Source organism: Ochotona curzoniae, unplaced genomic scaffold, assembly GCF_017591425.1.
Source record: "Ochotona curzoniae isolate NIBS_2020 unplaced genomic scaffold, NIBS_Ocur_1.0 contig_4773, whole genome shotgun sequence".
Taxonomy (NCBI): Eukaryota; Metazoa; Chordata; class Mammalia; order Lagomorpha; family Ochotonidae; genus Ochotona; species Ochotona curzoniae.
Window position 1 is genome coordinate 69,174 of NW_024466383.1, and position 23,749 is coordinate 92,922.

General features: G+C 45.8%; 1 protein-coding gene across 1 annotated transcript; it reads right to left on the minus strand.

The window, feature by feature from the left end:
- Nucleotides 1-3,584: 3,584 nt before the first annotated feature.
- LOC121161262 (butyrophilin-like protein 1) lies at nucleotides 3,585-19,579 on the minus strand. Its single transcript, XM_040987570.1, has 9 exons — nucleotides 19,159-19,579; nucleotides 15,275-15,556; nucleotides 14,969-15,169; nucleotides 14,655-14,675; nucleotides 14,538-14,564; nucleotides 13,244-13,270; nucleotides 6,581-6,607; nucleotides 5,742-6,245; nucleotides 3,585-3,616 (listed from the first exon to the last, which is right to left on the minus strand). Exons 1-9 carry the CDS (start codon nucleotides 19,577-19,579, stop codon nucleotides 3,585-3,587), a joined length of 1,542 nt encoding a protein of 513 aa, XP_040843504.1.
- Between the last annotated feature and the right edge of the window lie 4,170 nt (nucleotides 19,580-23,749).

Consider the following 23,749-nt stretch of genomic DNA (forward strand, 5'->3'; position numbering starts at 1 on the left):
AATATTAACTCTTTTTATCAATATAGATTGATTTGTTTGCTTCTGCATACGGCAGAGTTACAGAGAGAGATATTCCAACTGCTGCTTTACTCTCCAGCCTTGAGGAAGCCAAGAACCAGGACTCTGTCCTAGTCTCTGCAGCAGAGACTCAAGTCTTTGGACCACCTTTACTGCCTCCCAGATGCATGCACAGGAAACTGAATCTGAACGGAGATCTGGAGCTCTAGCTTACACCAGGGGATGCAGCGGCCCCAGGCACTAGACAACAACACCTGCCCAACAGCTTTTCTAAAAAGTACAGTCTTGCAAAGATTGATTCCTTTTACATTGTTAAGATGAATATTTCATTGGGATATCTTCTATTGCAGAAAATATCTAGAAATGTTTTATAATCATAGATATTATTTCCCTATCGGTCAGATAGTGTACAAAGATTTTCTCCCATTCTGTTGGTTGCTTCTTCACTTTTTTGATCATTTCTTTTGCTGTGATGAAGCTTCTTAGTTTGAGGTAGTCCCATTTGTTTGTTTTGGCATTGACTGCCTGTGCTTTTTGGTGACTTTTCTAAAATGTGTTTGCCTACTCCTACATCTTTTAGAGTGTTCCCTGTGTTTTTATCTAACAGTTTGATGATTTCTGGGTACATGTTAGTCCTTGATCCTATTAGAGCTGATGTTTATAAGGTGAAATGTGGGGTGTTATTTCTTATTTCTAAAAGTAGATATACAGATGTTCCAAAAGCATTTGTTGAAGAGACCAAAAATTTTTCCCTATGTTTGTGTTCAGTTCTTTGGTTGAAGATTGATTGGTCATACATGTGTGGGCTCACTTCTTGTGTTTTATTCTGTTCCTTTGATTTTTTTTTTTTTTTTGGCTCTGGTTTTCTACCAGCTCCAGACTGTTTGGATAACCACTGCCCTGCCTTATGTCTTGAGATCTGGAATTGTGATTCTTCTCACTTTATTTTTATTTTTCAAGATAACTTGGTTATTTGTGTCCTTTTGTGTTTCCAGGTGAATTTTTATATCATTTTTTCTATCTCTGAGAAGAATGCTGTTGGCATTTTGATTGGGATTGCATTGAATTTATACATTACTTGGAGTAATGTGAACATCATAATGATGCTGATTCTACAATTCCAGCAACATGGTAAATGTCTCCATCTTTTAAAGTCTTATTTTTTCTTTAATATTTTGTGATTTTCATCATAGAAGACATTGACATATTTGTTTAGGTTAATTCCAAGATATTTAAGATTCTCCTCCACTATTTCCAAAGGAATTATTCAAACCAGTACTTTCTCAGCCATGGAGCTAAATGTACATACTAAGGAAATTGATTTATATTCATTGATTTTGCACTTTGCCATCATGCCAAACTCTTATGAGTTCCAATAGTCTCTTTGTGGAATCTTTTGATTCATATGTACATATATACAAGTCGATAATCTGACTTCCTCATTCCAATTTGAATTCCTTTCATTTCTTTTTCTCATTTTTAAGATTTATTTATTTTTATTGGAAAGGCAGATTTACAGAGAGACAGAGAGATTTTCCATCTGCTGGTCCATTCCACAAATGGCCAAATTGGTAGAATTCAGAAGTACAGCCAGTGGGTCTCAGGACAGGGCATCTCATGCCTGGATCCCAGACGACAGCCACCACATGCACATGGTGAGCGTGCCATTTGGCGCTGTGCTGTGCCTGCTGGCCACCCGGCCTGGACCTCTGGGGTTTTGGTTCTTTGAATCGCTGCTTAGGTAGCTCCAGGTTGAACCCACTACGCTTTTAGGGTGTGAATCAATCCTAAAGACAGTAACTCTTTCTTTATGGAACCTGTAATCGCTGAACAATGATGACCACCAAATACTAGTCCATACAAAAGCTATGGCTCTGGGCTCGTCCATCAGAATTATATCCTATTACTTGACATGATGATGGATCAGGAGAAGGGTCACATTAAGCACGGCCATTACATTAACTAGCACTCGAAAACCATATCTGAGGGTAGATTCTGTGGGGGATGTGTGGGCCAAACCCTGTGGCAATTCTAGCCCCACTGGTTAGCTCAAGAGTTGGGGTGATAATGGACTAAGCTAGGTGTGACCAAGGAGCCTGCCATCAATCACAGGTAAAGGAACCTGCAACAGTCTGGACTGGTCAAGGCAGCAACACCCAAATGTGCATCAAGAATAGGGTGTGGGGTGAGCCGGACTGCAACGTTCACCAGCTCATACAAGGCCAAATGGAAGGCCAGACTTTGCCGGGCACTGCCTAAACTCAATGGCATGTATGAGAACTGGGTCTGGGAGTGGATTAAGTGGAGGAACTTGAGAAACTCCCTTGGCAAGTCATAGCTCCTGTTGGTGAACATGTGGTCCAGACCTGGGGGTCGGACGAGCTGGGCAAAGTAGCTCCAACTAATGTGTCAACTGCTAATGGAACAGAGTAGACTGGGCAGGACTGAGCAAACCTTCATTCAAAAAAATATTCATTTTCTGAATGGCAGAATTGCAGAGAGAATGAGAGAAGGAGAGAGAGAAAAAGAGATAGACAGACAGAGAACTTCCATTCACTGGTCCACTCCCCAAACAACTGCAACAATCAGAGCTGGGCCAGTCCAAAGCCATGAGCCAGAAGCTTCCTCTAGGTCTCTCACATGGGTGCAGAGACCCTAGCAGCTATGCCATCTTGCACTGCATTCCCAGGCTGTAAGCACACAGCTTGATCAAAAGTGGAGTAACTGAGACTCAAACTAGCACCCATGTTGGGCACCGGGTCCACAGGCAACAGCTTTACCAGCCACATTCTATCACCGGTCATCACATATGCTTCATAAATAACAGAAAATATGGATTAATTTTGATAAGGTCATAATTGATTCCCACACAAAGACAGAAATTAGAATTGATTTTATTAATCAGTGTCTAGCTGATGATATAGAACTACCTCAGAGCACATTTGGTAGAATAGGATATTCATTCATCAGAAAGGGCAGCTGAATATAAATATACTGAGTAACAGGAGAAATGTGGTTAACATCTTATGGGCCAATAAAACTTTAGGCTTTGGAATACTCCAAACACCTTGCACATTTGGTCAAGGTAATTTCCAGAATAAATTCATTGCAAAATATAATTTACAAGCATCTGACAAAGTTCTACACTGATGATGCTTTGTTTAATCAAATTTTCAGGAGGCAGCTGTGTACTAAGCTGAAGAGATATATCCTGCTTTATGGTAAATAACATCACATCATCTGAGTGCCTCCCCTTTCTATTAATTTAAGAATGCACATACAGAATCCATAAGTAATGTAATTTCATAAAGATACAGACAAAACAGGATGGGGAATAATATGACAGCTAATACATAAATATGGAGATAGTACTTAAAGTTCAAGCAAGGACCCTGAAAAGTTTTGCATAGCATCATTCTTGGGTTGAGACTTTGTAGTAAATGTGTTAGGTCCCCAGTTGTCCTTTCCCACAATGTGGGCAGTTCAGTTCCCTCTCTTGGCTATATTATAGCTTAGAGTGCTACGTCAGTCCGAGTCTAGACTAGTCTAGACAGAAAACATTTCAGTCACTTCAGCAAAGGAAATTCAACCAAAAAACCTATTAACCAAAAAAATGTCCAAGTTACCAAAAGAGGAAAAGTAAGCTCTAAAGAATACAGAATTGTATTTCATGTATCAGATTAAGCCACTACTTGTGTCAACACCAACCTTTACAGAAGATCTGGTTCAATGACCAGCTACTCTGTTATGATCCAGGTTCCTGTAGGTTGTGGCTGAATTCCACACTTTGACAGGCATCAGTCTGAGTGGGAACTACTAAGAAGTGAGAGAGAAAACTAAAGATCCTCAAGGAATGTGAAAAATGTTCTCAACCTCACTGGGATACCAGCCTGAGCAAGAAAATACGGCTGGGGAAAATGAACCTGATAACATGATACGATATATAGAACTTCATCAATCAGGAAAACAAGGCCTGATGCTGGGGCTGACACAAGTGGCCACTGCTCAGTGACGATATGTCCAAGACCAGATCTGACAATGTGACATAGGCAAGCAGACCTCCTGAAAAGACCTAAGATAAAGTACTTTTCTTTAATTATACAAAAATTTATATGACGTTGTATATATATAAACCCCAAGAAAATGTTCGCCTCCTGAGTAGTTGGAGTGTCTAACATTTACTCTTCCAGTAACACTATGATAAAATTGCCTTCTTATTGCTCATCATTCTCATTCTTCATCATCAATAGAACAAATCCCATGGATTCCCATCTCAGCTGAATCACTTCCACAGTGTGGATTAGCAGGAAGCTAGAATCACAAGCAGAGCCAGGACCCAGTGTCCTCTCCTGATCAGAGCTCTTCATGTCATGAAGCAATCACATCTCCATGCTTAAAAAAATCAGAGTCCTGGGCCTAGCGCCGTGGCCTAGCAGCTAAAGTCCTCACCTTGAATGTTCCGGGATCCCATATGGGCACCAGTTCTAATCCTGGCAGCTCCACTTCCCATCCAGCTCCCTGCTGGTGGCCTGGGAAAGCAGTTGAAGATAGCCCAAAGCCTTGGGACCCTGCACCCATGCAGGAGACCCGGAAGAGGTTCCTGGTTCCCGGCTTCGGATTGGCACAGTACTGGCCGTTGCGGTCACTTGGGGAGTGAATCACTGGATGGAAGATCTTCCTCCCTGTCTCTCCTCCTCTCTGTATATCTGACTTTGTAATAAAAATGAATAAATCTTTTTAAAAAAATCAGAGTCCTTCACACTCCTGCTGCTTTGGGTTGGCTATGGTGTTCCTGTCATTGTAACCGTGGGATTTGGAAGTACTAGGAGGTGATGCATTTGACCATCATTATGATCAAACTTTCAGCACTTGAACTTGCAATTGAAAACTCTCTCCCTTTTCATCTGAGCACTATTTACTGCCTATTCTGATAACAGTTCTCTTCTTCACTAAGTTACCGTGTTGACACAAAGGGGGGATCCAAACCCTCATCCTCAGATTCCCTGAATTAACACACCACAGTGTGTTCATGGGTCATAGGAATATACTGAGGAGTGGAAAAGCAGCCATGTTTCTTCCATTTCAGAAAGGGAGGTACACAAAGCAGACCATTAGATTCCTTTACATTACAACCCATCAGTCATTCATTTTGATAGCAATATTTGGATGGCAAATTTTTTCATCCAGTGAGGCAAATGCTCCCAGAATAGAGGTGGGAACCATGTCATTCTCTTAGTCCTTCTGCTCAGAGACAACCTGGTTATATAAACTCCTTTTTGGGCAAAGTATCTCATATTTTAGCCACCTTCATATCCAAAGAAAATTTTAAATCCATGAAATAATTTTAATACCAAAAACAATGATTTAACATTGTAATACGGACTTTCATAAGCCAGTTCAAAACACAGTCAATGCTAATCTTCCTCTCTCTGGACACGAGTCATGACTGACCAGTCCTCATAGCCATAGGAGGACAAAGTCCCAGGGCCATCAGAAACTTATCTGAGGGCTTTTGGTCACAGGAGTCTGCAGCCCCAGGAGGGTCAAGCTGAAGAGCCAGGACAAAAATGTGCCCTATGAGGGGTAGGAAAGTAATGGAGACTCAGCCCCTGGGAGAGCACCCTCAGCACCAGAGCCTGAGCTCAGCCCCTCCCCTTGGGACCTCCCAGACTGCTCTAAAGAAGGAGAATTGCTCAGGGCCGCAGGGAGTCCCTCAGACCCACCCACTGGGGAGCAGATGCTCAGGGTCACATCTTGTGACTTAAACATGAAGTATGGGCAGAGGGGTCCAGAGAACAAAGCTGGGGGGAAGGAGAACATGTGGGACCCGTCTGTCATGTTATAGAAGGACACATCACCCTCGCTGTAGTCCAGGAAGATCCCAACACTGCGGGGATACTGCCTAAGGAATAGAGGACTTGATTTGTCAGGACAAGCATAATATTCATGGTAAGCACACTCCAAAACCCAAAATCCCTTCTCTGGTGATTCTCTGATTAAGACTGACCTTTCCACATGCTTCTGACAGACCCCCAGAGCCCACTGACTTCTCCTGTCATCCTTGATCTCCACCTCCCAGTAACATCTTCCTGATGTGATATCCTCAAGGCCCAACGCACTGGAATGATCCCAAAAGCCCAAATTTTTGTCCTTCCAGGTCACAGTGGTGCTTTCAGGAGAAATGGCAAGGTCAGCATCGGCAGAGGCTGGATCCAGAGTGACAGACCCTGCAGAGAGAATTCTCAATCAGTCCTGTCCCCCCCTTACCCCATAAACAGGACACAAAACCAACCGAATAGCATCCAGTTGCATGGGGAAAAGGCAAAGCCCCTGAATTAAGACCCCAGGGAGTCAAGCCCATGTCATTCAGGCAGGGGGAACCACAATGCTTTGAGAATCAGATGCGTCCCAGAAACCTGAGGGGCAGGTCGTTCTTCCACATACTCCCCATCCCCCCAAAGCTGATGGTGCCAGCATCTACATCAACACAGAGAACTGAAGGAGAAGCCAGGGCCATGGGTACCACATGATGAACACCCAGGAAAAACATGAAGGAACTCACAGGCCTGGAACTCTTCTTTCCGCCAATCTATAAGAAAATAGAGGTTGGTGTCATGGTTTGCATGTCCGGTCAGCACCTGCTCCTTTCAGACAGTGATGTGCAGAATGAAGGAGAATTGTGCTGGGAGACATTCGGTTCATGAGAAGCTTCTTACACACATGTGTGCGTGCACACACACACACACACACACACATACACACACACACAGGGGGAGAGAGAGAAAGCTTGCAGCAGCCTTCCTGCAAAGACCAAACATAAAACTAACATTCAGGATTGAGAAACTGGACTCTGACCTCAACAGAAAAGCCATTATAAAAATTTCATTAACAGGTGCTAACCAATTTCCTAGCCATAAAATCATCCTGAAAGCTAGATTTCCCTTGAATAAATTGGGGGTTTCAAAATTCCAAGTCCTCTATTCACTTGCAGAACACTAAGCTAAACTTCTAGGTTGCTTCTACAGTTCTATTTCACTTATTGCAGTTGGTACACCGCTATTTTTTTTGCATTTATGCCACTCCTTCCAGCGGGTTCCAGGTCTGTGTTCTTATGATAGATTTCCACCATGGTCTCTGTAGCCCCAGTTCCTGGCTCACCAGTTTCCACCTTCTGTGATAACATGTTGAGGCTGCACCATTACTATACAAACTTTCTCCCACTTCCAGTTGGAGCAGGCCCCATGATTAAAGAGACACCAGGTGTCCTACATAGCTGGGTTGTTGATAGTGTTGATCTTGCTGGAACCTATTGGCCATTAGTTCTGAGGGCCACTTGGACCTATTTTGACCCATACAATGCCAAAGTCGGTATTATGTTCCTGTCTGACCAGTACAATGCACTGTGCTCAGGCAGTTCTTGCCAAGCTCAGCACATGTACAGCTCACTGTTGTCCTCCGCAATCTTAAATTCTTTGCCATCCATATGAAATGACACCTGATGTGCCACTAGTAGAATTCTTGATCTGTTTGCTGTCATGTCTGAAGGCTACCCACCTGTCTTGTGTGGAACCTGTAGGATGTCGTGTTGTTGCAGTCCACTGAACCAGAAATGAGTTCACTCCCAGCTCAACGCATGTATAGTACTGTTCCATATCCCTTGCCTCCTTAAACAAAGTGGCATACAATATGGTTCTATGGGGGCAGACTGGGCTGTGAAATCCAACCTGTTCTAACACTGCCTGACTGAGACCTGGCGCTCTGTCTCTGCTCTTGGTCAAATCAAACAGAGCAGCAGGACAAACAGTTCTTTGTCTGGGTTCACCTCCTGAGCTCCAGGTGAACATCCCTTCCCACCTTGTTGCTGGTGGAATTCTGGCTGCTGGTGGAGTTCAGATCACCACTTGCTGAATGCTGCTGGGGTATTGGTCACTGCAACACCACACCTTTGTGTCCGCTGCTTTCCTGTGTCTGTCAGTCTCCAGGTACCCCTGTGCTGTTGTTCCGTCCTCTCCTATTTCCTGAAATGTGCCCTCTCTGCTTCATGCTGGCTTATATTTCTCCATCTGTTTCTGAGCAGGCATTTTCCAATAGAACAATTTCTGGCCAAATGTGGTAGCCTAGTGGATAAAGTCCTTGTCTTGAACATGCCAGGATCCCATATGAAGGTAGTTCATGCCCCAACAGACCCACTTTCCATCCAGCTCCCTGCTTATGGCCTGAGACAGGAGTCAAGAATGGCCCAATTACTTGGAAATCTGCACCCATGTGGGAGATCCTAAAAAGTCTAAGAGCTCCTGGCTTTGGATCAGCTCAGCTAATGTGGCTACTTGGGGAGTGAACCAGCAGTCGAAAGATTTCCTTTTCTATCTCTCCTCTTCTCAGTACAGCTGACTTTCCACTAAAAATTGACAAATGTTAAAAAAAATTTCAAATAGTTCATATTTCGTGCAATGCTCAGGCTCCCTAGCTATCAGGAAAATACAAATAAAAACTACCTTGAGATGTCACCTAACCCCAGTGAGAATGGCCTACATTCAGAAATCTATGCACAATACCTGCTGGTGCTGCCTCTGTGAACGTGGGGAGAAAGGTCTCCTACTTCACTGTTGATGGGAATGTAGGCTGGTACAGTCACTGTGGAACTCAGTATGGAGAGTGCTAAGAGAACTGAAAATTGATTTATGATATGACCCGGCTATCCCACTTCAGGGAATATATCCAAAGGAAATGAAATCTGCATATGAGAAGGGGATCTGTAATCCTATATTTACAGCAGCACAATCTACAATAGCAAAGCAAGGAAACAACCCAGATGCCCATCAAAAAAGGAGTGGATAAAGAACCTGATACATCTACTCTGGGAAATACTATTCAGCCATTAAAAAGAATGAAATTCTATCATTTGCAACAAAATGTTCCCAACTAGAGTTCAGTGAAATGAGCCAATCCCAAAAGCAGAAACACCATATTTTTTCTCTGATATGTCACAACCTTTATGCAATATAAAGATCAATACATATGTAGATGAGCAAGCATACACATGTATTTTTCTAGAAGAACTGTATACTGAGAAGTGAATGAACAATGCAGTATACCTCTCTACTCCTCCATCAAAGATGAACTCTCAATGAAATTGTTAAATATATCTTGACAGTAGGATACTGTACTCTCTACCATTGGCTATACCTACAATGTCATGATACACTTTGTACAGCAGAATGCTGGACTTGTGACTTGCTGCAGGAGTATACCATTGTAATAATATAGGAAAAAAAATGGGGGAAGGGTGAATAGGGAGGATGGAAGGGGAAATCCTTCAGCCTAGCATGAAAAAAATGAAAATTTTAAAAAGCAAGAAAACAAAACAAACTATTCCATTTTTAAAATCAAGACATTTGTTCTCAAATAAAATTAATTTGTATGCCCTGTCACATATAATAATAAGGAAGAAAAAGAGGAACAAAAGGGGAAAGAGAAGGAAAAGGAGGGAAAAATAGAACCAGAGCCAGACTGTGAAAGTAAAACTGTCTAGTACTGCTTAATAAACATCAGTGTACAGGTGCTGGCACAGTGGCTTAGCAGACAATCCTCCACCTGCACCGTGATCATCCCAGAGGGGTGCAAACTTGAATCCCTACAGGCTCACTTCCCATCCAGCTTCCTGCTTACATCCTCAGAAGGCAGCAGAGAGTGACTGAAGTTTCAAGGTGCTGCATCCATGACAGAGACCCCAAAGAAGCTCCTAGCTCCTGGCGTCTGACAGACTCAGCTCCAGCTGTTACACCCATGAGGGGAATAAACCAGCAGACAGAAGATATCTCTCTTCCCTTCTCAGTGTGTGTGTGTGTGTGTGTGTGTGTGTGTCCTTCCCCTTCTGTAACTCTGCTTTCAAATAAAAAACACTAAAACAAAAATTTTTAAACATCAATTTGCTTCATTTTCACAAGACAAGTGTAAGTTAGGAATTGTTTCAATATCAAAAGTAGAGATCACACATTTGTCCAGAGATGAACTCACCACAGGAAAATCTTGATTTTAATGTAATGATGCTCTCTGTTCTTGCAATGGGTAAAAGACCCTGATAGGGTTATTAAAATACAAAAGATAAACTCTGCAGATGACAGAAAAGATAGATAGATAGATAGATAGATAGATAGATAGATAGATAGATAGATAGATAGATAGATAGATAGATAGGAGATAGATAGATAAGAGCATCATCAGCCTTTATAAATAATACAGGTCCTAGAGAATGAGACTCTGCAATGTGGGCTTCCCATTCACCTGGTGTCCAGGCCTCCTGCCCCTCAGAGGAGCCATGACTCTCAGTTGTTCAGTCTTTGTTCCCAACCATGAACACAGACACCAGAGCAGGGAAGGGCCTCTCACACAGGTCCAGGGAGGACAGATCCTACATCAGCACCTGGTGCAGGGTCTTCTGGACGAACATCCACTGAACAGCGTCCTCCTGCCCACATTCCTTCCCTGACTGCTCCTAAAAGATTGACATGGTCTTACTATCAAGAAAAATGTAGTTGTGTGTTTATTTCTTTTTTTAAGATTTTTTTTATGGCAAAAGCAGATATACAGAGAGGAGAGACAGAGAGGAAGATCTTCCAACACATGATTCACTCCCCAAGTGATTGCAATGGCCCTGTCCAAAGCCAGGAGTCAGGAACTTCCTCCAGGTCTCCCACGCAGGTGAAGGGTCCCAAAGCTTTGGGCCATCCTCCACTGCATTCCCAGGCCACAAGAGGAAACTGGATGAGAAGCAGGGACACCCACCAGGATTAGAACTGGCGACCATATGGGATCCTGGCACATTCAATAGTATAGAGGACTTTAACCACTACACTATTGTGCCGGGCCCCAAACTGTCTTTTTAAGATCAGATTTAGAAGCTGCATTTATTCCAGTCATTGAGATACCCACATCCACCTCCTGGTGCCTGGTTCAATCCCGATTGACTCTGACTTCCTTCTGTTGAAGATCCTGGGAGGCAGCAATGATGGTTCAAGTAATTGGATGAGTTGAACCTGGAATGAGTTCCAATCCGGGCTCTTTCCTCAGCACACAATCAAAGAGACTGAAGAAATCAAACAGGGCATAAAGCACTTGCTTATACTCCCTCAGTTCCAACAAAATTTACTTTTATTTTAATTTCAGGCTTTTACCTAAATGTGTCAAGGAGATGTCTTGGAGACAATCATATTCCCTACCTACTCCCTAAGACCTCTGTAACCTTCCTAGATTGCAAAACCATGCTGTGACCCTCAGCCCACATTGGTCCCTCTGAACCACCCAGAACCTCTGACAGCATCACTGCCAGGTGCTTCTTTGCTGCCTAACTCATCTCCTCCTCACTTCCCCATAGAACATACTACACCACCGTTTATTTCAGTAGGGTTTTTTTTTTTTTTTTACTTCTCTTTTTTGGTAAGTAATTTCCATCTCGTAGATTTCTGTTTTTCTAGTCTTCATGTATAACCCCTAAACAAAACTGAACAAGTCATGAATCTTTACACAAACAGAATTCTCCTAAAGCATGACAAAGTGATGTGAAAATCCTGCATTAAAATTTTGTTTCTATTTTTTGGGCCCAACACCATGGCCTAGCAGCTCAAGTCCTCACCTTGAACAAACTGGTATCCCATATGGGCACAAGTTCTAATCACGGCAGTCTCAACTCCCATCCAGCTCCCTGCTTGTGGCCTGGGAAAGTAGTTGAGGACAGCCCAAAGCTTTGGGACCCTGCATCCACATGGGAGACTTGGAAGAGCTCCTGGCTCCTGGCTTCGGATTGGCACAGCACCAGCCATTGCAGTCATTTGGGGAGTAAATCATGGGATGCAAGATATTTCTGTCTGTCTCTTCTCCTCTCCATATATATCTGACTTTGCAATATAAATAAACAACTCTTTTTAAAATATTTGTTCTTGATTTTTTTTAAAGCACCTACTTGTGGACAGGCGTTTAGCCTTACAGCTCACAATAAAGTCACTGGTAACAGGCCACATTTCAAATCTGAGTGCTTCAGTTTGATGACAAGATCCAACTCCACCTCCCACTTACGTCTTTTTATCAGTGAACGCCATGGGAGGCAACAAGTGACAGATCAGGTAATTGGATCCCTGACAGCTGTACTGGAGACCAAGAATGAGTTGCACACTCATAGATTTGATCCCAGAACATCCCTGAAACTACCCTGGCCACTGCAGACATTCAAGCAATGGAACAATAAATAAGAGTGTGTGTCCCTTCTCACTTTCTCTTCCTCCCAAACAAGTATTATTTTCTTTAACAGGGGCCAGTACTCAGCCTAATGGTTAAGACACTCACTGCCACTGAAATGTTTGGTTCAATTCCCAACTCCAACAACTGACTCCTGCTTCTATTGACTAAAGACACTCTTGAGAGGCAGCACTGAGCAGGGGAGATGCTGACATCACATGGGAGACCTGAAGGAGTGCCCAACCAGCAGCTTTGAGCTGGCCAAGCACTGGCTGTTGACGGCAGATGGGGAGAAAACTAGACATGGAATCTCTTGTCTTTCTCTTCCTCTGCCTCTCATTCTCACTCTCCCTGTCTCCCTATCGAGCAATACTCAAAATGATGCAATAATTTCAGATGTTTCATACACACCAACTCAGAAATCCATCCACAAATATCCTGGAGGGTTTCCAGGATTAAGAACATGCACTCAGAGTAACTCATTCCTCAGCAACCAAGGATGTGTAGAGGAAGACACGCAGCTTGGACAGTGGTCAGAGCACAAAACAAAGACAGCAGCATCCCAGAGGACCAGGAAGACATGGGGGAAAAAGAAGTACTTATAGTGTAGGTATTTGGAAATAGGAAGTCATAGAACTAACAACCCTCTTAGTGAGATCTGAGATCAAACAAGTGGGTGTGATTTCCAGCATCTTCTAGAGATCAGCAATTCTTGATCTGAACACGGTCACCCAGCTACTATCTCCCCGTGGTCACCACCCCAATGAGAAATACGAGCTGAACAAGGTCCTGCAGAGGGTGGCCCTAACAGTGACCTTCAGGAGAGGGAGAGCCCAGAATGGAAGCAGAGCTGTGCTCCTGAGGAAGAGTCCCTGCATGGAGGCCACAACAGGGACAGGGAAAGCAGAGATACCTCCCATGCAGGGGAAAGTCCACACAAAGAGGAGGGGCAGGGCAGAGGGAGGGGAGGCAGAGGAACCATCAGCTCACTTACCAGCATACAGCTGCGCCTTCCTCCAGCCTGAAAGGAAACACACCTGTGAGACCACAGCCACCACCTGCTCAGCCCCCACCTGCCCTCTGTGCTGAGGGGAGAGACAGCAGGAGGAGGGAGGCTGCAGAGGAGTGGCCTCCTGCAGGTTCAAACAGCAGAGGACTGTGGGAAGTTCCTGGGCCACACATCAGGAAGCCTGCTCTGACCCACGGCTGTGTGACTTTTACTATAAAATTGATGCCTGAGCCTAGGGACACAGAGACTCCTGTGTCATGTGTCCCTCAGTGTTGCTTATCAGATAAAACAGAACATCACATTTAGTGAAAATTATAATTGACTATGTATGACAATTAGTTATTACATATCATTTCCAGAAAGTAAAAATTGGAAAAATTAAAACACAGAGAACATGGGATTCCAGGGTTGAATATCAGGCTAAGCCATCACTTATAGCACAGGATTCCAATATGGGGGCAAATGCAAAACACAGCAGCACCACTTCTGATCTGGATCCCTGCTACTTGACATTGGAAGGCAGAAAATGAAGTCCAAAGGGCTTGGAACATTACAACCACTTAGGAGACAAAGAAAAGCTCCTGGTCCCTGGCTTTAGCATCAACCAGAACTGGCTATTGTGGCCATCTGCAAAATGAACTAGCAGATGGAAGACATTTGTCTCTATAAAATTCACAGCCCCAATTATTACTTTCGAAATATAAAGTAAATCTTAAACATATTTATAAAAATAAATATGGAGAGAGAGGAGAAACCATTACTTGGAAATATTCATCTTCTCCCATCACAGGCTGCACCTGGTCCTATTCTCGACCATTAGCACCTGCACCTGTGCAGAACAGGACAAAATGCCTCACCCTGCTGACACGTTGAGAAGGAAGCAGGTCACACTCACAAGCCCAGTGTGCCATTTACTCATATCCCACCTCCCATGAAACCTGGAACATCTGTTCTTGGCTTCCTGATGCAGACCCAAATGTGGCGCATTGCAGGTTAAGACAGCAACAATAAACAAGGGAGGGACACATGTCAGAGTTGGAATAAAACTCAGGTGGCAGGACAAAATACTTGGCCTAGGTTTGCACCCTGGGCTTAAAGAGAGGTGGGAAACAGCTGCATGGATGGAAAAACACACTGATCCAGGATTAGCCACCCACCACTACCACTGCTGCCCCCCCAGGAAGGGGTCCATATCTCTGTGCCAGGACAGAAACAAGGAGAGGGAACAACCAGGCATAGCTGGGACAGGAAACCACAAATCATTTGCAAAGTCACTCACCAGCCCGGAATGCTGCCTTCCTCCAACCTGAAAAGCACCACACAGGGAACAGGTGAGCTGACAGCCACAGGATTCTCTCCAGCAAACACAGAGCTCAGGAGGGAGAGCAGAGCTTACCGAGTTCTGCCTGGAGCTCATCTGAAAGAGAGTGGAAACACCATGAACGCCACACCAGGAAGAGGAGAGGCCATGTGCTGAAGACCCCACAGGAAAGCCCTCTGCTCTGTGCTATACACAGCTCTGACTCCAGACCCAACATACCTCCACATCCCCCCCCCCCAGCAGCTCTGCTCTGAGTCTCCACAACCACCTGCTCAAATTTGGGGTCCTGGATGTCCTCTGAGAGCTGCACCCATGGACTCCAGTCATGTCAGGCTGTCCCCTCTATGCACCAAGTGCTGCCCCTGCCCTTCTGAAACCTTCCTCCTTACCTCTGGACTTCAGCGCCTCTTCCTTTGCCTGCTGGTCTTCTTGCTTAGCCCGGCACAGATCCTTCCGTCTCTGCCTTTCCCACACCTTTGCAGAATGCTCTCTCTTGGTGACCCAGCCAGCTCCAACAAGTAGCAGCCCCAGCACAGTCAGGCTCACAGCGAAAGCTGCCTTCCCGGGAGAGGCCTGAGGGAAGAACGGCTCTGTGCCCAGCAGGACACACAGTCAGGGGAGGACTCAAGCCCAACCAGCACACCCAGGGACACCGCCCTCTCCAACCCTACTGGGAAAGAACAGACAGCACTGACCTGGGATCGGGATGGCCATGACCTTCTCCTGGCCCAGGATGGGATTGAGGATGGAGCAGGCAACGTTACCTACAGAACTGTCTCTGACCACCAAAGCAGCCTCCACGCTGAACAGCCCTGCTGCATCTTGTGTGTGGTCCTCAGAGAACTCCAGCAACTTCCCTCCACGGACGTCTCTCCACTGCACTTGGGGCTTCGGGAACCACCCTGAGGCCTTGCAACCCACACGGACTCCATCCTTCTCTGGCCCTTCAATGTGCACTTGTGGGGCAGAGCCCAGGCCTGCAAGAGGGGAGCTGTGGAGATCTTGGGGAAGCTACAGGGGAGCACAGTTTCAGCAAAGTCTAGTGTTGCCCACATTCACATGGAGCCATGCATGTTGCATTCTTGGACCCCATGGAAAAAGCATGCCCTGAAGGAGACCAAGAGCCCTGGGACCTTTAGGAGGCACAGGTTAAGGGGGCATTTATAACTGAGGTCCTAGATAACAGAAAATATTGGATCCCAGGACTTTGCCTTGATTCTGTATCCTTCTCACCTCACTGCCCTTGACATCTGCTTCTACACACACTGCCTCTGGAAATTGCTTGCAAAACCACACCAATCAAAACCCCTTTTCCCAAGCTCCCTTCCTTATATCCACGTATCTGTGTGTTATCTCAACCAATTGCCTTATAAACATTTGAAACTCAAACATTGAGCACTGAATTCACAATTTTGACATCTTAGTGAACTGATTATAAAGTACCTCTTAAACCTTATCCTTCTTTATGCTGAGCTAGTGCTTCACCATGTGCTTTGTAATTCATTAACATTCAGAAATTCATCATGTGACTCAATTTGGCCAATAAAAAACTAGATAATGTGGCTTAAGCAGAGGCTGGGAATGTTCTCGTGTTATTTGTTTACTCTCAGCCATTTCCACAAGAACAAAGTGCCTGGGTAGGCCCTGGAGGACAGGACTGTTGGGATGTCACTGGTCACACAGGCGCTCTGGTTGAGGATGCCCTAGGAGAGCCAACAGTCATCTGACCAACAGAAACGGGAGCACACAGAGCCTCTTCAGTGACCTCTTCAGCTGATGGAAAGCACAAACAGCAATTAGAGTAAGATTTCAGTCTCCCTGTTGTAATGAGATGAGAAATTCCCCTCTCCTCTTTTTTTCTGCAACTGTTCACTTTAGATCGCTGGGAACTGTAGGCACCTCTTCTTGTATGGAATATGAAGGTGTAATTTTGAAAAAAAGACAGGACTTTTAATGACTTAATGACCCAGGTATGTCTTTCATTGCCCAGGAGACAGCATGCTGAAATGGCACCATCAAAAGTTTCAGCTCCCCTCTATCATTTTCTTTGAAAGCATCAGGGCCTCACTATGTTGAAAAACCACCTGCTAGTATAGAATGGAAGAAGTTGAGATTGCCTCAAGGTAAAAGCAATTAACCATTACAATAATCAAGTGAATTTCTAGTGAATTGCATGTAATATTTAGTATGCCAAGTGTTATTATTGGAGGAATAATTGTAGTTTGTTTCTAAAACTGTGCATGAGGTTGTTTGTTACAGCAGGTAAAGTAATGCTGGGGATGGCCACATCTGAGTGCTGGGTTCGAGTTCCCCCTGTTTCCAATCAAGCTTCCTCCTGATGGGCACATTCTAAGCCATTGATTCAACAATCGATACTTCTTACTGCTCTGGACCCATGCAATAGGCCCTCATTGCTTCAGAAACAGAAAAAGGATAACCTGATAAGAACCACCAAGATCCAGCAGCCTGTGGCTGCATCAGTGGCTATAATCATTGTATCTGTTACAGTTCCTGCTGGCACTGCAGGTTTTCATTAAGCTTTAGTGCTAGAGTATCTCTGCCAGCCATGAACCAGGGACCCAGCACATTCACCCACACGAGGTAAGGGGCCAAATCCAGAGAGCCCTGGCGTAGAGGGAGAGACAGCTGAGCATCTGCACAATGGCTTTCAGCAGGCTCCATCCTGGACCATGCACAGACTCACACCACCACACATCAAGGACACATACTCAGAGAAGGTCACTGGCCCTTGAGAGATCACAGAGTGCTGGCTGGCAATGAACTCAGCCAGAATGCAGCCCAGGGCCCTCCAGGCACAAAATGACAGAGACAAGGAGAAGAAGAACAAGGTCACAAGACAGTGAACAGAGTTGGCCCTCAGCATAATGGCTGGTACACTCCAGGGTCTCTCTATTCCTTTAATATATCTGCTTCTTCCCTCTCATGCCCAATTGGCCCTTGAGTACCAATGTGTCAAACAAAGACCCCAACTGAAAAAAATGAAATTGTAACATGTATAAAGATATGGAATGCATATTGTACCTGCTTGTCTATATTAAAAAGAAAGAAAGAAAAGAAAGCTTTCTTTCTGTCTTCACAAGCATTGATGGAGTTCCTGTACTGTGCAATGTGTTCAGGTGTGATTCTCAGCAAAGTGTTGTCTTCCTGTAGTACCTCTGCTGGCAGGATTTCTTGGAAACAACCAGGTTTTGATATCACTCCCACAACAAGGCCAACAATGTTGTGAGCTACACAAATGAGATTAGCTAAGCCCAACTCAAGTTGTTTAAATCCCTCAGTGCCAATATTGAATTCTGCAATATTCCACTGAGGTTTCCTGGCTGTTCCTTACACAGTATTATCACAAAAAGCATCCATGACACATAGTCGCCAATATTTCCACCACTAAGAACAAGCAGCCAAGGCAAACCCTCACAGTCCCTGCAGTCCCCACCTCCCCCACTGAACGCTCTGTCTGCAATGAACTCATGAATCAGGTCAGGCTACTAAACATCCCCCATGGCTCACATCTGCTCTCCCAACCCCTGCTGCTGCCTGAGGTCACACACTGGTCCCCTCCACCTCACACCTCCCTCCATGGCCCCCTCACTCACTTTCCATTACACATCTTCACACCCATCATAGAGAATCCTCCTACCACTGATGTATTCAAATTTCCCTGCTTTTCATCCACACTCCCAGCACAGCACACACAGCCTGCAGCCATCTGACATCTGCCTCACACTTGAAACCCCTTCCCCCTGCCTCCTTCTCTGAACCCACAATCTGCTCCACAGGACCCACACATCCAGTCCTAAAGACCCTTTAAATCACAGTGGATGACTATGGTCATGTGCCTTACAATTGCCTGCCTTCTCTCATTCCATCCATAGAGGATCCTGGGATTTTCACAGCAGTACTAGTGTGTCAACACAAGTGCTTGTGACAAATGATCTTTTCTCCTGATCAGTGGGAACTGCTACTCCAGGTTACCTAGCTCTTTGTTGCAGCATTGTCACTACACATTGTCACATTGCCTTCCCCCATCATCACTTCTACCCACACAACACAATGGCCTCCCTGTATGCCAGAGCATGCCAGACATCTCCTGTACCAAAGGTTTCACACTGCATACCTCACTACTTTGAAGCTTGTTCTGCTCCCCTCACCCAAATATCCAATTAGAGAGATAGCCACTTCCTTTGAGACATGCTGAGATCAACACTGAGGCCTCATGTGAACCCACAGGATGCCCTCGCTCCACTGCCCACAGCCACATTCCCTCTACTTGATGCTCTCTTTAGCACCTATTACCTTCTAACATCATTAAACTACTCGTTTATTTTCCTTGTTTTTGTCTCAGCCTCTGGATCATAAACTCAACAGGTATCCTCCCTGGTATCCAAAACAACGTATGGCACAACTTAGGTTCTTCTCATGCAAGATTTATATTGAAAAAGTGGATGGATGAATGAATGAGCTGCCTTTCCCTCATATGTGAAATGAGATACTGAATTACATGAGTTACCCCCCTAATCCAGTATACCCAGACTTCTAGAATACAAATCAAGTTACCAACCTGCCACCTGCAGTTCTAAAATGGCCTCTTCATATTGTTCTCCTTGTTTGAAGAGGCAAGTGTACTTGCCATTGTCTGAAACCTGTATGTTCTGGATGTGCACAGCAGCCTTGCCTTGGGAAAGAAGTCCCCTCACCAGTGAGGTCCGCCCTGCATACTGGGGCAGCTGCTCTTCATCCAGCTCCTGGCCATTATGATAGACAAGCACTGCTTCTGTGAATGTGGAACGGAACCACCACAGCTCCATGTCTTCTGCATTCATGGCTGGATACAGGAAGCAGGGCAGAATAGCATCACCACCCAACACTGCTACTATGGGTTTGGAGGGGCCAATCACCTGGAACACATCTGTGGGCACAGACACACGACTGAGAACAGACTGAGAACAGGGAACACACAGGCCGAGCCCATAAAGATCCATGAACACTTGTCAACATCCCTCACACTCCCCTGTTGGTCAGTGACTCTTCTTAAATGAGAAAGAATAATCAGGGTTGGGGAACGCCATCCTCTTCCCAGACTTGAGCCACACACCTCACCCCATCTTGGCAGAGAACATCAGGAGCTCCTCTCACCCCAGGGAGACCACGACAAGAATGGGAACACACTCACCTGCAGAGCCCCACGTGGGCAGCTGCACCAGGAGAAGCAGAGAAGGTAAACTGCAGAACAGAAAGGGGCAGCTGCCACATTCCATGTCATCAGAGGACAGGCAAGGAGGAAGCACTGGGCAGGAAGGAGGCAGGTCCAGCACAGAGGGCAGCTTCTAGATGGGGAGAGCAGGGCCAGGGTCACCCCATCAGCCCTCACAGATGACAACATCACCTACACGATCCTCATGCAGGCCATGTGGGGCCCACAGCACCCTGACAGCAGAGGAGCATCAGAGATAGCCCCATCCTCATGAGCCTGTGTGCTCATCACAGGCGCATAGCAACCTGCCTGATTTGAAGGCTTTTATGTCACTACAACTGGAATCACATCCAGGCTCCTTCCTCCATTTCCTTAGGATATGCCCTGCACTGAACAGAAATCCAGGATATTCCCACTGACAGGAGAATCCTCAATCTATACATGGGGAGATTTCTCCAAGAGCATCTAAAGGATCTTGAGGTGAGGCCACAGAGACAAGGACACGAGCATTGGTCAGAACAAGATGCCACCCACTGTTTGTGAGTAAAAAAAGGAAGAGGGCAGGCTTGGTCCTGGAAGGACAGGCTCAAGGGGCCCTTCTGCTGGGCTCCCTGCAGCTCAGTCACTCCCAGTGTCACCACTCAGACACAGTGTTTGACATTCCTGGACTCAGTCTCTTTTTCTGTCAAAGAGGAGGTAGCAGCCTCACCCACAATGCCCTGAGAGCTACATGACTTTGTATCTGTACGGTCACTATGAGAGGTTAGTCCTACTACAAACTTGAGAAATACGATTAGAAGTAATGAAACAAGGCACTATGATAAGCAACGTTTTCCTGGTCTTCCTGGAGACTTACCCAGCTGCCCCTCCTGCCAGGCTGCCTTTCCACATTTTCAACCTCCTCCCAGCCTGCTGCTCCCTGCCTTCCTCCTCCCCAACAGGTGTCCTCAACCCAGCTTACCTGCTCCTCTTTGTCCTCAGTGTGAACAGCTGTGACTTCCTACAGGGTCTCTAAACAACAAATTCAGACAGAGACCCCAGCAGTCCTCACCTCCAAGCTTCCACCTGCCCTGGGCTGCCCTCACAGCCACTGGGTCCTCTGCCAGGTCCACTTCTGGGCCCGGGGCAGCTACTCCCAGGAGACATTAGGCTCCCAGGAGACCAGAACAACACAGTGGGCACAGCTGCAGCAGCCTCTGCAGAACCCTGACCCCAGGACTACTACACCCTCCCAGCCATAAGCACCAGCCTCTCTCTGGTCCCTGGCACAATGTAAAGTGAAAGTTGCCCCAGCAGGACAGGGAGTACCTGCCCTGTGGACCTTGTTCCCTGCTCTCAGCATGAACAGGGACATGGACAGCCCTATAGCTGCCTGGGGAGTGGCAGCTGCACAGCCTCTCACAGCTCCAGCCACTCCTCAGCCCCTCCTCTCAGTCACCACCTGCATGGCCCATCAGGGGGTTGCCCAAAGACTAGAGATGCTAAAAAGCAGCTAAATTTTACTCAGTGTGTATTAGCTGTCAGGATCTAAGCTACACACATTAGCTTCCTGCCACCTCCTTGTCACATCTGTAAACAGAGTAGAACATGCGCCCTGTCATGTCCAGATCCAGGAACTTCCCAGAGGAAACAGGAAGGTAGAGCTGCAGGGAGACTGCAACCTCCAGTGTCCCCACTCTCCCTCCCAGCCCAGCCCAGCCCCACTTCCAAACATTCCAAACAACACAAAGTGAGGAAGAGCTGGCAAAGGAACAGACTGTCAGGGCCTCCAGTTGATATACTGCCTGGAAGCTTCTCTCACCTTGCAGCCCAGAACTTTGCCTTGCTTATCAGGCAGAGGAAGGAGCACCCAGCCCAGGACAGTTTCTGTAAAACACACCCATAGGCCCTGTGAACTGTAGAATGAGGCCAGTAAGAAGCAATACCACCTCCCAGTTCCCCAGGACCCAGGCCCAGCAGCTGTAACATGAGCGTGTCCACTGATCCACCAAGGCTTTCCCCCTGAAATATAAATGATCCTAATAGTGTTAGGGTTAACATGTTACTTCCGTGTCAGCAGGCAGGTCATACCTCTTAGTAGTTCTAGTACTTTCAACTTAGTTTTGAGTAAGAGTCTCAGACATAAAGTGACAGACAACACAAAGTATATTAAACATGTTACTATTTTAAAATACAACAGTTGGGGCAGCTGCTGTGACATACTGGATTAAGCTGCAGCCCGAGACACCTTCATCCCATAAAGACACTTATTGAAGTCCTAGCTGCTCCAATTCTGTTCCAGCTCCCTCCTAATTCACCTGAGAAAGCAGAAGACAACTCCCACTGGGGACTTGGAGGAAGCTCCTGTCTCCTGGCTCTAGATCAGCTGAGCTCTGGCCATTGCAACCATTTGTAGAGTGAAATCAGCTTATACAAGATCTTTATCCCTATCTCTCCTCTCTGTAAACCTGTCTTTCCATTAAACTTAAATCAATCTTTAAAAACAATTATTTTCTAGTTGCTCATTTTCCAGAATCAAACAAAAAATAAGAGACACATGTTCACGTGTGAGCACACACACACTGAGTGGTATTTTTTTTTTCTACTTTATAAAGTTTTTCCTTTCGTCTGTCATGAACCTGGCTGATGGGCAGAGCTGTGGCCTGACAACCTGCTGGGCAGAGCCCCAGGGGACAATTCCTCCTTCTGGGCCTGTCAGTCTGCACCTCATGGGGAAGAGCCCTCCCAGGCCAGGCTGTCACTCCTTTAATGATACAACCCCAGCTCATAATCAGCTTTCTGCTCCCTCTCCCTCCCAAGGACCAGGGTCTGCCCAACCCCACCCAGAGGTCAGCCACAGAGTCCTCCTGGCCTAGGACCCCTGCTGTCCAACCTTGCTCTGAATAGACTCCCACACACTGCCAAGCCTGAGTCCAGAGGAGGTGAGGAGGTCTCACTCTCCTCCAGCCTCTGAGATGCACAAGGGCATCAGAACATTCAAGGAAATAGAATCAAAAGATGAGAATCAGAGATGACTCTGGTGCAAAAATGTTGTAATCTAATTTCATAGAATGCATTTATCACAAGTTATAGTAGTAACCTTAGAAAAAAATTAGTTCTGATACAAAAAGATATTCTTAGAGAAATTTGATTCATTGATTCATTTTGTTATCTTAATAAATAGGCAATATAAAAATTAGAAAGCAGACATAAAGAAGCAATGAGAAACTAAAGAAAGTAAACGTAAGAAAAAGAAAGGCAATGATTGTAACGAGAAAAATATTCCCGACATCCCTGGGTGACAGACCCAAAAGATACACACTCCCCAGGCACCACCTGCCAGTGGCTGAGTCCCAGAAGGCCAGCGCCTATCCTGCCCAGATGGCCTGCCCAATACGTGACCACAGAGGAATCCTCTAGAGAGAGTCACACACACATCCTCAGGTCATAGTAAGTCAGAAAAATTCTTGACAAGTCATGGTGGAGTCCAATTTTGGTCTCTCCCAAGAGAACGGGGGAGAAGGCTGGCGCAGAGAGAGAGAATGGAGGAAGTGCCTAGGGCAGAAGAGTCTGGAAGGACCAGGACAGACCAGGACATAATCCTGGAAATGCAGGTTGAATCTTTGCTCCTCTCCCAGGCAGAGCTGTGGACATTGCCCTATGGTGACGACTGGTCAATGACCACCAGCACATCCTGGGCTTCTGTCCCTCTGAATGAGGCAAACATCCTTCCTGCTTCACTCCACTGTCAGGTGCTTCTGGCTGTTCTCACCTCAGGGCTGAGACAGGGTTAGCAACAGGAGGAAACATGCCCAGGTAAAAACCCAACAGGAGCCACGCCTGACCCAAAGTTCCACTGAGTGCCCAGTGAGGCCGCCATGTTGGAGCAGTGGCCCTGGGGTGCTCCAGGGATCTGAGGAGCATGAGGGGGCAGCAAATACATGGGAGGGTTCTTCCAGAAGTTCCTGGAAACACAGTT